General features: G+C 35.0%; 2 protein-coding genes across 2 annotated transcripts; one reads left to right on the top strand and one right to left on the bottom strand.

The window, feature by feature from the left end:
• Nucleotides 1–3,826: 3,826 nt before the first annotated feature.
• Nucleotides 3,827–7,906, bottom strand: LOC123661553. The gene is made up of 2 exons (XM_045596512.1): nt 6,229–7,906; nt 3,827–6,168 (listed from the first exon to the last, which is right to left on the bottom strand). Exons 1-2 carry the CDS (start codon nt 7,904–7,906, stop codon nt 3,827–3,829), a joined length of 4,020 nt encoding a protein of 1,339 aa, XP_045452468.1.
• A 1,633-nt stretch (nt 7,907–9,539) lies between these two features.
• On the top strand, nt 9,540–15,293 carry LOC123661541. Its single transcript, XM_045596502.1, has 3 exons — nt 9,540–9,566; nt 13,241–13,592; nt 14,968–15,293. The coding sequence occupies exons 1-3, from the start codon at nt 9,540–9,542 to the stop codon at nt 15,291–15,293; spliced, it is 705 nt and encodes a 234-aa protein (XP_045452458.1).
• Nucleotides 15,294–15,500: the final 207 nt, after the last annotated feature.

Raw genomic sequence — 15,500 nt, 5'->3', positions numbered from 1 at the left:
ATTCAATTTAGAAATCGTCGTTATGTAACGGTTTATCACGATTTCTAGCAAAACTATAAGCTATATTGAAAAAAATTCAATGTCAAAGTAGTAGGTAATAAAGAGATCCACAACTTTTGTATTAACCTTTTTTTCAAATAAACTCAAAATTTATACGAAAAATTAAAAAAACTGACTTTTTAGTATTTTTTTTTAATTTTCTCTCAAAAATGTCCTAAATAAACTACACAAAGTATATTAGATTTAAAATATTTCTTTTTCCCCTTATTTTGATTTAATATTAAAAAAAGCATCATAATTTTTGCTCACGTCAAAATAAATGCTTTTTCAAAAAAAATTGATTCGCGCTTTTATCGTTGGAAATTTTATTCTACTTTTTAATGGTATAAAAATTATATACAATAATATGGAGAATTTTCGCAGAATCGACCTTTTATATTTTGTTTATCGTTAGAATTATTTACCAAACATTCTCCCAAGTTATCTTTACGACTCCAGAATGCTATACATATAAAATATATGCTATAATAAACATTAATTTTTGTAATGACTAAATGTATTCTATATGAAAACATAGCACCCATTTAATTTGATAAAAAGTATACTATGAAAAATCACAGGATCAACATTAATTTTGTATGTGTGTATAATAAAAAATTGCATGCAATATAAATGTCAAGCTGACCCTAATATATCCCTCACATATCCTCTGCTGTGTGGTTACGGCAATAAAGAACATAGCCATCCCCCCTCTTCGCGTGGGTGTCGTAAGAAGCGACTAAGAGATAACATAGTTCCACTACCACCTTGGAACTTAAAAAGCCAACTGATAGCAGGATAACCATCCAACATGCCCTTGAAATAAACAGGCCGAAGACGGGCAGCAGCATTTTCGGTGCGACAAAGCCAACCCTGCGGTCACCAACCCGCCTGTCCAGCGTAGTGACTATGGGCAAAACACATGAGTTCACGCCATTTTTGGTGCGAATTGTGGAGGCCTATGTCCAGCAGTAAATTGCGATAGGCTGAATTGATGATGAACCAACGACTCCAGAAAAGTTCGAGTGACAGAATGTGTGGTTGCAGAAGTTATTCTTAACGTGGTAACCATGGTAAAGAGATTACGTTTGTTTGTGAAATGACATGTTCAGGTATATGTGCTGCTTACGTCTGCATATTATGTCGTGAATGTCTTACGTTTCTCTTATTTGAAAATGTATTGTTTGCGGTGTTGAGTTTGAATCGTCCTAGATTTCAAATATATAGACCAAGGAGTCTTGATTGTTTTATATGAATTCTTTATTATACAAAGGCAAAATATAGTGGACATAAAGCGTATTTTCATTCTCTTTGATACAGAGCAGCAGCAGGTTTTGTTAGTGCTAGAAAATTAAATATGCTCACCGCAGACGTTGAAATTATATAATTATTTATTTTAAATAAATTCGTTTTAAAGATAAGATAAAACTGGATCAGAGGAAATAGGAAAAAATAAATAAATAGACATTCGACGACGATTGTTCGCAGGTTACTAGATCGTTAGCATATTTGTAGCAATAACCGTAGCTATAACACGGAAAGTGTCGTATTATATCTAACTAGGTCGATCTGCTTCAGGTTATTTAATGTAATTATATACGTTGTCTGTTACCGTACGTGACCATACGTCATTTTTTATTACAGTTAAATTGCTGAAAGTCTCACGTTTTTGTGAGACTATCAGCAATTTAACTTATTAATTCGGTATCCATATTGTTAAAAAATAATAACCACAAAAAGACCTTTAAATTACGTCTAAAATATATTCTTTTCACTGGACAATCTATCTATCTGTGTATCCTCTTAGACACGTGTCTATCTGAATCTACTCGTATACATCAATCTTTACTTATCTAAACATTATCTACTATTCGGATTTTATAACATTGTTACACAAATCGAGAAATTAAAGAATCTTTCAAGTAATATTTTTAATAGGATTGCCTTTTTGTTGAAGGTATAGAATTTTTTCCTCCTCGTTAAAACTTTATTTGTATAATTTCACTAGCGACCCGCCCCGGCTTCGCGCGGGTGCAATGCTGATACTAAATATACTACAGAATGTCTTTAATTTTAGTGTGAAGCTAGCTTATAGCATGGTTATTAACATAATAACAACAATATTCAAATATGCGTCGTTAGATTACGCGTTGTTACAGAATGCGTTGAAGAAATAAAGGTTCACTGCTCGTTCCCCGTAGGTGATAGCGTGATAATATGTAGACTAATGTTGAACGGACTTCTTAATAATATTCCTGCCAAATTTGAAGTAAATCCATGCAGTACTTTTCAGTTTATCCCGGACATACATTCAGACAAACAGAAAAACAGACAAACAGACAAAAATTCTAAAAACTATATTTTAGGCTTCGGTATCGATGGTAGATCACACCCCAAGTATTCTTTTAAAAAAGTATTCAATGTACAGTTTTGACCTTCCTACCATTTCATTATATGTATAGATTTCATATGATGATAACATCCGTCCGTAAATACAAATACAAAGTCGTTAAATCTAAAAAGAGATCCTTAAAAAATATTTCTTGATTTGTTTTCAACTAAAACGCTTTTTAATACCATCGACATAATGTATCATCATCGATATATAATAGATGCTTATTTTATATAAATATACAGCTCTGAGATAAACAGAAAATTTAAGTAATGGATGTTCCATTACCGGTAAAACTATTATGTTAGGCTTCGCTTAAATGTAGTAGCTAAGTACACATTTATAATAATGATGTGTACAGGTAACCGCATGCTGATAGATCGTTATATATGAGCGTGTATAGTTGACAGTAGACAGGCGAAATATCGAGCGAATCATGCTATGATTGATTGTTGTCCCACTCCACTCGCGACCTGAAACAATGTCTGACTCAATATTCATTTGTTCTGATTTTTTAAGCCTCGCTGTGCACAAACAAATTTGAAAGTTTCAGTTTGAACTTCTTTAACGTAAGGTGTTAATACTGATCATAAACTCAAAATATTTGCTTAATATATATAATTATATAGATTAAGAAAAAGTGGATTTGTAGCAAATTAACCTTATCTATCTGCCAACATTAAGAAGTGCATGAGTACGAGATGTGTGAGGTATATGTATAAAAAAAAAGAAAATCAATCATCAACAGACACTAGGAGAATATCGTGTAAATATTTAAAATATACTTTCATAGACGTTAAACTACACTGTGTATACGAAAACATATTGCCACCTTTACTTATACAGATACACGTGATTACTACAAGTACGAATTTAATTTTTATATTGACATATCGGCATCTAAACAATTTATATGTAAGTGTAAATGTATTTTTGGTGAACCCGAAACCGACATGAACCCGATATATTTGTAACTTACCTGTTTGATGCATTATGGTTCAATTTTGTACGATGAAGCGGGTGAATATTGATAACACGTGTTGTCTTCACAATAGTTTATTCGAGACTAAATACAAGTTTTTATACACCTTATTCTATGCATTATAAAAGTATCGAACATTCCGCCCACCAAAGCGTATACAACGGTTTACATTAAGAATCAACATTTTAACTAGTGGACTGTATATAGAATTATAGATGTTTCTAATGAATGACATAACAAATACAAAACTTACATAAATTATATTATTAAATTGTAGTAACGAAAATACAATAATAGAATATAAGTTTTATTGTAGTGACATTTGCACGAACTTAAACTCCAGAATAAAAATGCTTTTAGATGTTTCAAATTTCAAATTATTAAATTAAGTTAGAATTTACCCTTAGTTAAGTTTAGTCTTTAATTTCTTTAGGAAGAATAATAAGTTTGGATAGAGGTCTCTTTAAAATATTATTGCCTTTACACTGGACGGATACAACGCGAACTAAATTGTCTGATCCTGGATGCACATCTTTTACACGTCCTAATAACCATTTGGTTGGTGGCAAATCATCTTCCTTGATAATAACAATGTCTCCGATATTTGGTGATTGTATGTCAGTTTGCCATTTATAGCGTTGTTGCATAGTGTTCAAATATTCTAACCTCCATCGTCGCCAAAAATCTTGGGTCATCTTTTGTATCATCTGCCATCTGCTAAGTAGGTTAATATTTCTTAGTTCATAATTTACATCAGGCACAGCGATTAAGGGTTCTCCAATGAGAAAGTGTCCTGGTGTAAGTGGGTTTAGCGTTTCAACGGTTTCATCAAGTTGACATAATGGACGCGAATTTAGGCATGCTTCTATCTGCGTCAATAGTGTAGCCATCTCTTCATAGGTTAATTTTGTAGATTTGTTTACTCGCACTAAGTGTCTCTTAACTGATTGTATACCTGCTTCCCACAAACCGCCATAATTTGGCATTCTTGGAGGAATAAAGTGCCACGTCGTCCCATCATTGGCCAACAATTCTGCGATTTCCTCCGTGATGTTGTCTTTGCCCTTTTTGAAAAGTGTTTTAAGCTCCTTGGCGGCACCGATAAAGTTAGTACCATTGTCACTCCATAAATGTAGACAAGGTCCTCTCCTAGCAACAAATCTGCGAAATGATGCAATAAAAGCTTGTGCTGTGAGATCAGTTACAGCTTCTAAATGAATAGCACGAGTCGCCATGCAAACAAACAAACAGATATATGCCTTTGTTGCATGGTGACCACGCCCCTTGGATGTTCTTATGTATATAGGGCCAGCATAGTCAACGCCCGTGTTTAGAAAGGCTCGATGCTCATTAACTCTCACGTAAGGAAGTTGACCCATTTTCTGTGTTGAGATTTTTGCTTTGTCGACTATACAAACTTTACACATTCTTATACATTTTTTAACTTCATTTTTTAAATTAATAATCCAGTATTTACTTCGAATATATGCCATCATTAATTGAATACCACCGTGGAGAGTCCTAATGTGTGCCTCCTTGACTAATAATTTAGCAACATGAACCTTTGGCGGTATTATAATTGGATGTCTTGAAGACTCAGCAATGTTTGCATTTTGCAAACGTCCCCCAACTCTTATCATCTCGTTCTTATCCAAGAAAGGAGAAAGCGTTGCAAGGGAACTTCTTTTCTTTACTTTTCCATCTTTATTGATGTCTTCTATCTCTTTTTTGTATGCTTTCTTTTGATAATATTTAATACAACTCTCTAAAATCATTTCCATTTCATTTATCGTTAAGTGTTTCTCAATATTTCTTTTATTCTTTACCTTTAAAAATCTTCTGCAATATGACAATACTCTCTTCATTTTAGATATACTAGAAAATCTCTCCCATATCGGTGTTTCTTCTTCAAGTAAATGTATGTTAAAATTTTTCTTTTCTAGATCAGTTCCAGGAATTTTAACCTTTAACCGTTCGATATATCTGTGATTTAGCCACTGCGGCCCATTCCACCACAGCTTGGTATCTTTTAGTTCACTAGCCTTAACACCTCTTGTAGCAATGTCTGCAGGATTTTCCTCTGACTTAATGTGGTTCCATCTACTATTATCTAAAACTCTTAATATATCAGCCACTCTATTTCCAACAAATGTGCGCCAACGATGTGGTTGCGACTGAAGCCATGACAAAACCACCATCGAATCTGTGTAAGCATAAATTTGTTCAATGGGAATGTTAAGCAAACCAGATATTTCCTCTACGAGCTCAGATAACAATGCCGCTGCACACAGCTCAAGTTTTGGTATAGTGAGTTGTTTTAAAGGAGCTACTCTTGTACGAGATGCAATCAATGTGATTTGGACATTATCTTCTTCGTCAACGACTCTCAGGTAAGTGACTGCAGCGTAAGACGTCACTGAAGCATCTGCAAAGCCATGGATTTGAATTTCCTTAGTGCCAGCGCTTGTATGGAACCATCGTGGTATTTCTATAGTCTTCAATTCAGGTAAGTCATCTCTGTAATTCTTCCATTCTTCCACTAATTCAACAGGTAGTTCATCATCCCACCCAAGGTTGCTAAGCCAGAGTTTTTGAATTAGAATTTTTGCTACGATTACTAAAGGAGATAGCCAACCAAAGGGGTCGAAGAGACGAGCAACGTCAGAAAGAATGGATCTTTTTGTTATAGGATACGTTAAATCAGGTAAGTTTACTGTTACTTTAAATTTATCATCCTTTCTATCCCATGTAAGACCTAGAATCTTAATAATTTTATCTAGTTTAATTTCAAATGTATCTTTTATATTTTTATCACCTTGTATAAATTGTAACAACTCTTCAGAATTACTAGACCATTTTTGCATTTTAAAACCTCCCCTTTTTAGTACTGTTTTAATATCCTTACATAGCTTCTTAGCCTTTTCTATATTATCACTTCCTGACATGTAATCATCAACATAAAATGACCCTTTTATTTCAGGTACAGTATCTGGATATTCTTCTGCTTCGTCATCAGCTACTTGGTTTAAGGTTCTCACTGCGAGGTAAGGAGCTGCTGCCGTGCCGAAGGTAACAGTTGTTAAATCATAACTTTCCAGACTTTCATCCGGATTATCCCGCCATAGTATTCGTTGTAATTTAGTGTGTTTATCCGTCAGTTTAATCATTCGATACATTTTCTCGATATCACTTATCACGCAAACTTTGTGTGTTCGCCACTTTGTAATTAAACTTCTCAGGTCCGGTTGCAGTACAGGTCCCACCATCATGTTATCATTCAAAGAAAAACCTCCAGCCCCTTTCGCCGAAGCATCAAATACCACACGAACCTTTGTTGTGTCCTTTTCTTCCCGTATTACAGCATGATGAGCGAGATAAATGGCGTTTATATCATCTGTTGTTTCAGATTTTTTCATGTGTCCTAATTCCTTGTACTCGTGTATTACTTTCTTATATTCTTCTTTCAACTTAGGGTGTCTCTGAAACTTCCTTTCTAATTGTTTAAATCTATGTACCGCTTGATCTTTAGTGTTACCACACAGCTTTACCGTGTCCTCGATGCTTTGCTTCAGAGGTAAGTATACAATGTAATTTCCAGTATTATCTCTCTTCGTCGTATTCTTGTAATTCTCTTCACATCGTTCCTCTTCCTTTGTTAAAATCTTTCTTTTTTTATATAAATCTGTTTCTACTTCCCAAAATCTCTTTAAAAGATTATTATCTTCCTCAACTTGTCTTAATATATGCAAACTCTTTACATGTTGTGTATTTGAATCACCCAATCGGCCTGATAAAATCCAACCCAACCGTGTACATTGTGCAACTACTTCACCTGGTCCCTTTATCAAACCTACATCTATTATTTTACCAAATACATCAGCACCCAGTAAAATGTCTATCCTACCAGATGAGGCAAAAGTTGGATCGGCTAGTTTAATATTACTAAGTTGAGACCAATTATGATAACTAAGATTTACATTTTTAGGAGGAAGCATACTAGTTAATGATTTTAAAATAAAAGCATTTACCTTTAATGAAAATTGTTCACATCTAGAAATTATTTGTAACTGTGTTGTATGATTAATACTTATTGAGTTGTCACCTACTCCAGAGACAACGCCGCTGATTCTGAATTTTTTCAAACCCAGTAACTCCACCACTCTCGCAGTGACGACCGATGCCTCTGAGCCCTGATCAATTAGCGCCCGGAAGACGTGTGTTTGACCTTCACTTGTACTGACATCTACCAGTGCCGTTGCCAATAATCCCATTTGATCAGGTTGTTTCTCTCCTAAAATGTGTGTCACAGTTACCCTCATATCTTTAGGTTGTGCTTGATCCTTTTGTTTTGTTTTCTCTGAGTCTCGACCTTCTTCAGATGTTAGTTTTTTGTCTCTGTGCAATAAGGAGTGATGCTTTTTCCCACATACTCTGCATGAAGTCTTGCGTCTACAGTTGAACACAAGATGATTAGGAGCTAAGCATTGAAGCATAAATTTTTATTTTGAATAAAATTATATCTTTCTTCTACTGATTGACTTGTAAAATCTTTACAGTTAAAAATATAATGTTCTCTTTTACAATAACTACAGAAAGGTTGTTCATTTATTTTACTATGCGAAAATTGTAATGTGTTATGATTATTTTGATTTGATATTGAGTTAATATGAACATTTTTGTGCTCTTGAGTCTTTTCTCGAGTATTATAAATTATTGTTGGATTAAGTAATTCTAATGTTCGAAATTTTGATTCAAGAAAGCGCTTCAAATCATTTCAAGTAGGTAGGTCATCCTTATTCTCCTTATAGACACTCTCCTCCCAATCTTAAGTGACTCGGCATCTAATTTTTGTCCAATGAGATATATTAGTATAGGATCCCAGTTATCAGTGCAAACTTTCATATTATTAAGGCTATTTATACACTCTGTTGTAGTGTCGAGCAATGATTTTATTTGCTGAGCCGATTGATTAGTTAACTTCTTTTGACTGAATAATCTTTTCATTATTGAATTTAAAATAGCTCTTGCATTACCAAAACGCTTTGATAATAATTCCCAGGCTGGTGTATAATTGTCATCCGTAATAGATATATGCCTTAATAATCTCTCTGCTTCTCCCGATACACTCGTTTTTAAATAATGTAGCTTTTGGACATTGCTTATGTTAGTATTGTGAACAAGTGCCATGAATAAATCTTGAAACGTAGGCCAATCTTCATATCTTCCGGAAAATGTAGGTAATTGTATTCTCGGTAGCTTAGCGAACGACGCTTGGCCGTTTAGTAACGACGTTGACATATTATTTACTTCGGTCGTTCTTTTCGATTCTAAACATAAAAGCTGATCCGTCAAATCATCTTGTAAACAGAGAAACATTTCCTCACATGTATAATATTGTTCATTAAGGAAATATGGCAAAACTCCGCGATGCTCTTGTGGTGTACACTTCAAAAGTTCATTGTGTGTTTGTCTAAACATACTCCAATAATCCTCAATTGTTTTCAATCTTCCTTTAATATAACCTTCTGTTAACCGTTGTTTAGGGCATTTCTTAATATTAATTTGCGCCTTTTGTATCATGTTGGCTATGTCTTCTAATGTAGCCAAATATTGAGATTGTTGTGGAGTAGGTGGAGCCATTTTGAAATTTATTAACTTTAAAGTTATTTACAAACCGCAAACGTAACAAAGATTCACTATTAATTACGTATAATATAATAAAAAGTTAATTGTTTAGTTTTCTTGCAACAACGTATGAGATGTATATTTTTAAAACAAAAATAATGTTCAACTGTTCTTTTAAATCACACACTTACAACTTCCATTTTAAGTTTTAAGCACTAAACACTAATTATAGTTCAATCATAATAATTAAATCGTCTATAATCAACTTAAAAGGTTGTATTTTATCCGTAAATTGAACTAATAATCTTGATTATCGTCCACCACAATGTTTTTAGCACTTATTCACCAATATAATGTTATTGAGTTAAACGTATGCAATATAACTTCACTGATTTACCGGAAACAAGTTTTTATACGTAGCCTATTGTATTCAACGCTCGAGTCACTTCACCGCTTCACCGGTCCATCCTGCTCGATTATCGACCATATGTTTGATGCATTATGGTTCAATTTTGTACGATGAAGCGGGTGAATATTGATAACACGTGTTGTCTTCACAATAGTTTATTCGAGACTAAATACAAGTTTTTATACACCTTATTCTATGCATTATAAAAGTATCGAACATTACCAAACAATTTTTCACATTGTTTTCAATCTACGGGATGATTTATGAGCAGGGCTTGGATGTATATAGGTGTAACTTATTGAAGTTTTGTGTAAAATTGCCAAAGTAAGTATGAGTTAAAAATACTTTGAAAAAGCTATAACAATTTAAAAGTGTAATAATTATCAATTCCGTCCATGAAAACTAGAATGAGTTGTCAAGTAGATTTATCACTTTCAAATTAAATAAAAAATAAAAAACATAAATTATTTTATTTTCCGCGAATCACAAGCAGAGCCCATTTTTGTCATAAAACTTGTCTATAATTTTAAGTATTATTAAACAGCTTAAAATCTTTAAATACCACAATGCCACATTTAAGTTACTAGCCTTTTTTATTTATACAACAAAAAAAAAATCTACGGAAGTAATGTAAAATAACTTCCCTTTTATTCCACAACTTTGTAGAACAATGGTCCCGATCTCCAGCGACTTGACCCTTACCATGAGAGAAATTAAATGCTTCGGGCAACCACGGTTTTGCATTTTGTTTTCATCTAATTTTTTTCTTAAAGAAAATATTTTCTTATTTAGCATACATAAGGATTCGCTAGTGTTTTTCGATTAGGTGCATGTCACCTTACGAACAAAAATTCTGCAATAGGCTTCATCATCATCATCATCATTTCAGCCTATCGCAGCTAGCGCAGTCTTCTGCTGGATATAGGCCTCCACAAGTTCGTACGAAAAATGGCGTGAACTCATGGGTGTTACCCATAGTCACGACGCTGGGCAGGCGGGTTTGTGACCAGAGGGCTGGCTTTGTCACACCGAAGACGCTGCTGCCCATCTTCGGCCTGTGTATTTCAAAGCCAGCAGTAGGATGGTTATCCCGCCATCGGTCGGCTTTTTAAGTTCCAAAGTGGTAGTGAAACTGTGTTATCCCTAAGTCGCCTCTTACCCCCTAGAAGAGAGGGGTTGGCTATATTAATTATTACCGTAGTCACACAGGCTTCACAAATAGGCTTCAACGCTTTAAGTTCTGATTGCAATATTCGTATTAAGTAAACCGATTATTGACGTGAAAACTTCTAATAAATCGATGAATATCGGCGGCATGCACGAAGAACGATAACTCATTGTAGTGTTACTCTCATTGTCCCGTTACGTTCAGCGATAGTCGCTCAGTGATAGTATATGCAATATAATATATTCCACTCGATTTGCTGATTTACCCAGGAAGGCGTGTGAAACCGCGGGGAACAGCTAGTAAGAAAATATTGTATTATAATTAAAATTAGGTCATGTTCACACATTATAATTGTTTGTTGATGTAATTACTAGGAGCACGTGTCAATGGGCCATAAGATAAAGGAATGGTGATAAAAGCGACATTGTATTGGCTATTACGGTAATAGAGGACGTTAATTGAAATATCTTGTGTGCACTCTTCATCTAGGTATATGACTCTATTTTAGGGGCGTTATTGCTTTATTGGAGATACGGCATGTGTTATAAATTAGCCACTAGTTTGCTTCCTTTTTATCTTTACATATAAATAAAATGTGATTTCAAAATAACTGTGTTTTTTCAAGTTTATATAGTGATTTACACGATACTATAATTGTATCTGTTCGCAAACGAAAAAAAAACGACTTCAATTACATTGACAAGTAATACAACGTATGTACACGAAAAAAAAAATCAAGTAAATACGCGTTTATCAAAGGTGACTCAAAAAGTTGTTATCAGATCTCAATCGAATTTAAAGGAGGCTACACGACAAGCGTCAACTTTCGATTAAAATAAGAACCTTTAAAATCGGGACACCCAGTAAAAAGTAACACGGTAATGTAATAACGGTAAATATAACGTAAGTCGACGAAAAAATAGTCAAGTAAATACGCATTATTAGATATAGCTCGAAAAGTATTTGTTAGATCTTAATTAAATTTGAATGGGACCACATGACACGCACGACCTTTTGATAAAAATTAAGGAAATCGAAAAAATCATAGTAATCGGTCCACCCAGTTAAAAAAACCTGAGGTAACCATACGAAAAAAAATACAGTTGATAAAAGAACCTCCTCCTTTTTTGGAAGTCGGTTAAAAATAAAACGAACTATTTTAAACTTGTTGTGTGTCTGTCTTTCTGTTTGACCGGGCTTATCTCCGAAAAGGCTGAGCCGATTTTTATGGGACTTCCACTGATTTCAGTTATTAAAAATGAACAAAATATTTTATTCAGTATTTGTGAAGATTCTCCCTTCAAAGGGTAACATAGGTGTTGTTATTTTAATATAATAATGATATAATTTTGCACCTCTTAGTAAATATAATCAACTTCTAGGCGAGCGAAGAAGTGGGACAAAGCTAGTGTAAATATAATAGTCAAAACGCTCTCTTTTTGATAGTGTACTCGTCAATTTCAAAAAGAGAGCGTTTTGATATATTTACAACCCATCCGATAGTCGTCAGGAATTAACCAAATATTTTTGACTTCTACAACATTCTAAAACTACTCAAGATTAAAAAAGGAACTAAGCAATAGACGAGAACCTATCTTTACTACTGCGAAACGACTGACAGTTTGATTTATGAAGCATCTTTTAAAGATCAAACAAAAAAATAAACGCTGATAAACGTAAAGAATTGAAACAGAATCAATGTATGTATATAATATAAACAGAAATATAGTTATATAACATAATTTTTTGATATATTTACACAATAATTGGTGTATATATTTAAAAGAGGAAAACGTTGGTATCAAGAAGACATTTTGAATGACCATTATTTCAAGTGGTTTATAAGTGAGATACAAATATAAAATTCTTTGTTTTTCATTTCGTTTATTCTAGAATTTATATTAGCATATTATAGAAGTATTTTAAGTATTTGACCTTGTTTAATATGATATAATTTATTCATTGTTGTAGACGAACCCTTTGTTAATACCTCTCTTATGACTGAAAAAATAGCGACACTCTTAGAGAAAAAATTAATCAATGATTAAATTTAAATTCGTACTGCAGTATCTAGCTATATTATTTTCTGATTGAGATAGAATAACTGAAATACAGATTTAAAGTAAGTGCAACCAACACTGAATCAAGGACCATGGTTTTTTTATTTCCCAACAAATTTTCTTCTTATTATTAACACATAATATAGGCAATTTCTTAAATTATTTTACCAAACTGTTGTTTACCAGGGATTAATGTCATAAAAAGCCTTGTTTGCACATGTAGAACAGCCGATGTCCATTTATTACATCATAAAAACGCAGTGCGCACGGCTCGCCGTAGTCGCTTGATTCCTAATTAATCACCAACTCGGCGATCGACGTGATTTTCTGCACGTGAAAAAGGCCCACTGACCATCTTTTACCACGAACCTCATCGTATACAAATCATTAATCGTGTACTTGAGAGAGCTTATTTTTAATAGTACCTATATGTACGAGTATATTTCTATTACACAGAAAAAAATCGAATTACATTTTTTTTAATGGTAAACATCAGTTACTTATATGTTGTTTTTGTAACTGTTGCTACCCTACGGAAACGATCTAAATAGACGTTCCGTTACAGGAGACGTATCGACGTTGGGCGTGTAGCACAATGGTGCCGCTTTGGGTGGAGGAAGGCTCGGAGGACAGCGAGGAGGGGGGGCGGTCTCGACGAGCGCCGGCAGAGCACACGGCGCGGTGGCACGCGCGCCACCTGGAGCGCGTCGGCCATCTGGACAGGCGGCGTGGCGGCGGTGTCGTGGGACGCTGGGTGCGGGCCGCCGCCGCGGGCCCCGGCCGGCCCATCGTTCGCCTTAAACCATGCCTCTCCGTTTGCCAGCTTGTCGAGCAACACTGCCCCTACTTCCTGCCTGCGGACCGCGCACCCGCATACCCAACACAATACGCCGGCGAGCCCACCTTTCTATGCCTTGGTAAAACAACCTTTATACAGTTTTATATCGATATTAACAATATGTTATACCTCGCATGGATCCTTTTTTTGTCTATTCTTTATTTACCGCTATCAGTTACAACATCTAGATGTACTTTATATAATTTAAGTTAACAGTGATTGATTTGATTTATTTGCTCATAACGATTTCGAAATAAGACACTTTCATAATAGTTTTTTTTTGTCTTATAACAAAAACAGGGTAAAGATATTTAAAAAAAAGACTCAGGCAGGAATCGAACCCAAAAATCACGGAACAGAAAGCAGGGCCACTACAAATTTCGCTAACAGTCAAGTCGAATATTTATTTTCTAATTACGTGTATGTATGGTGTTCATTTCTTATACACTTTTGAAATTATTATGGTATCTAGATAGTAGTTACCAAACAAGTAACATTATTTTATTATTATTATTATTTTATTTAAAATACAAAGAATCTTACAAAAATAAAGAGTTAGCATTTAACGGTGTGACATAAATCATCGTTGATTTATCCGCACACCGGCATTCGACATCGTACGCTCACAATATCAAAAAAAAATAAGTCGTAGCATAATTATAACAACTTAACAGTAACACACGATCAACATTTTTACACATCTACCCTCCAAGTTTTACAATTAATCAGTCACAAAATAATACAGTCGCAGTAGCAGGATACACACGGGGTGAAATACTTTGATGATATTATTTAATGTTTATTTTTTATTAATGATAAGAAATATTGTTTTAATTTATATTTTATATTTGTTTTTGTAATTTCATTTTTTAGTGAAGCTGGTAGGGCGTTTATTAATTTTGGTATTTGATATTGTAGTAGTTGTTTGCCATATAGATTATGACATGAATACGCTTTCACAAAACTTTTAATAAGTACCCATGATATAAACTGAAAAGTGTTAGCGTTAATCTCCGTAAATTTGTGCGTACATGTAGCTGACAGTCGTCAGCGACGGAGAGGGCGGAATATTAGCTCGATTCGACTCCGTCATTTGGCCTCCGCTCAAAACGAGAAAAAACGAAACAAATGCTACCTTCTGTTAGCTGCACTGCCATTGTTTCCCGTTTTCAGAACACTTTGACCAATTGTTGCGTCTTGGTTCACTTTACTCTGCACTTAACTAACTCTTTCTTTTCTTGTCTCTTAATTACCACCTTAAACATTAACTTACTACCTTAAATGCTTCATCCTTTTTAATGTATCAGTAACTTTAAATTACAGTTTAACTGATGTAGTATTGTTAAAATTTAAATGTACTTACAAAAATTCGGATATAATTTTATTAAAAACGTTAATCTTTACATTTTATTTATGCTGGTATTGGCTTTAAAATAGTTTCTATAAAATTCCAGATCCACGCATACCGGAAACGGGTGCACAGTCAAACAAATCCAACTATGGAGCCGACGAATGCTGTTACTGGTACTGCGAGAGGCGGCTCTGCTACCACTGCGAGACGCGGCTGAGCGAGGCGCCCCGGCCCGAGGCGGAACGCTGCTTGCCCGTCGAGGAGCGCACGGCCACGTGCTCGGTGCCCTACCAGGCGCCGGCCGCCGCCGCCGCGCCACCACGCCCCGCGCTCCTCCTAGCCTCTCTCGCAATTACTATCGCCATGTTGATTCGGACTCACTGGACACCAACCGTACCCCTAGTGAATGTGCGCGATTCGAGGTTATAGTTTTACGTTAACGTGCATCGCACTCCCACGTCCCGCGATCGCCGGACTGCGATCGAAACTTCTATTAGTGCTGTACTTATTATAATAAATTACACGCGATGACGAGTTCGACGACGCCTGCGTGTCGCGGCGCCGCACCGTCGTCCCAGGCCGGTCGCCTACGGCCGACGCCGGTCGCCGGCGCGCGATGCGACTATAGACTGTAAG

The sequence above is a fragment of the Melitaea cinxia genome, chromosome 2, assembly GCF_905220565.1.
Source record: "Melitaea cinxia chromosome 2, ilMelCinx1.1, whole genome shotgun sequence".
NCBI lineage: Eukaryota > Metazoa > Arthropoda > Insecta > Lepidoptera > Nymphalidae > Melitaea > Melitaea cinxia.
This window is presented reverse-complemented; position numbering and strand designations above follow the sequence as displayed.

Excerpts from the sequence above, each read along its gene's own strand:
- LOC123661553 (XM_045596512.1), bottom strand. The coding sequence starts at position 7,906 with ATGCTTCAATGCTTAGCTCCTAATCATCTTGTGTTCAACTGTAGACGC. Across the intron at positions 6,169-6,228 it reads GTTGTTACAATTTATACAAG|GTCTTACATGGGATAGAAAG; the intron begins GTGATAAAAATA and ends TTAAGATTCTAG.
- LOC123661541 (XM_045596502.1), top strand. The coding sequence starts at position 9,540 with ATGGTTCAATTTTGTACGATGAAGCGG. Across the intron at positions 9,567-13,240 it reads AATTTTGTACGATGAAGCGG|GAGACGTATCGACGTTGGGC; the intron begins GTGAATATTGAT and ends GTTCCGTTACAG. Across the intron at positions 13,593-14,967 it reads GCCCACCTTTCTATGCCTTG|ATCCACGCATACCGGAAACG; the intron begins GTAAAACAACCT and ends ATAAAATTCCAG.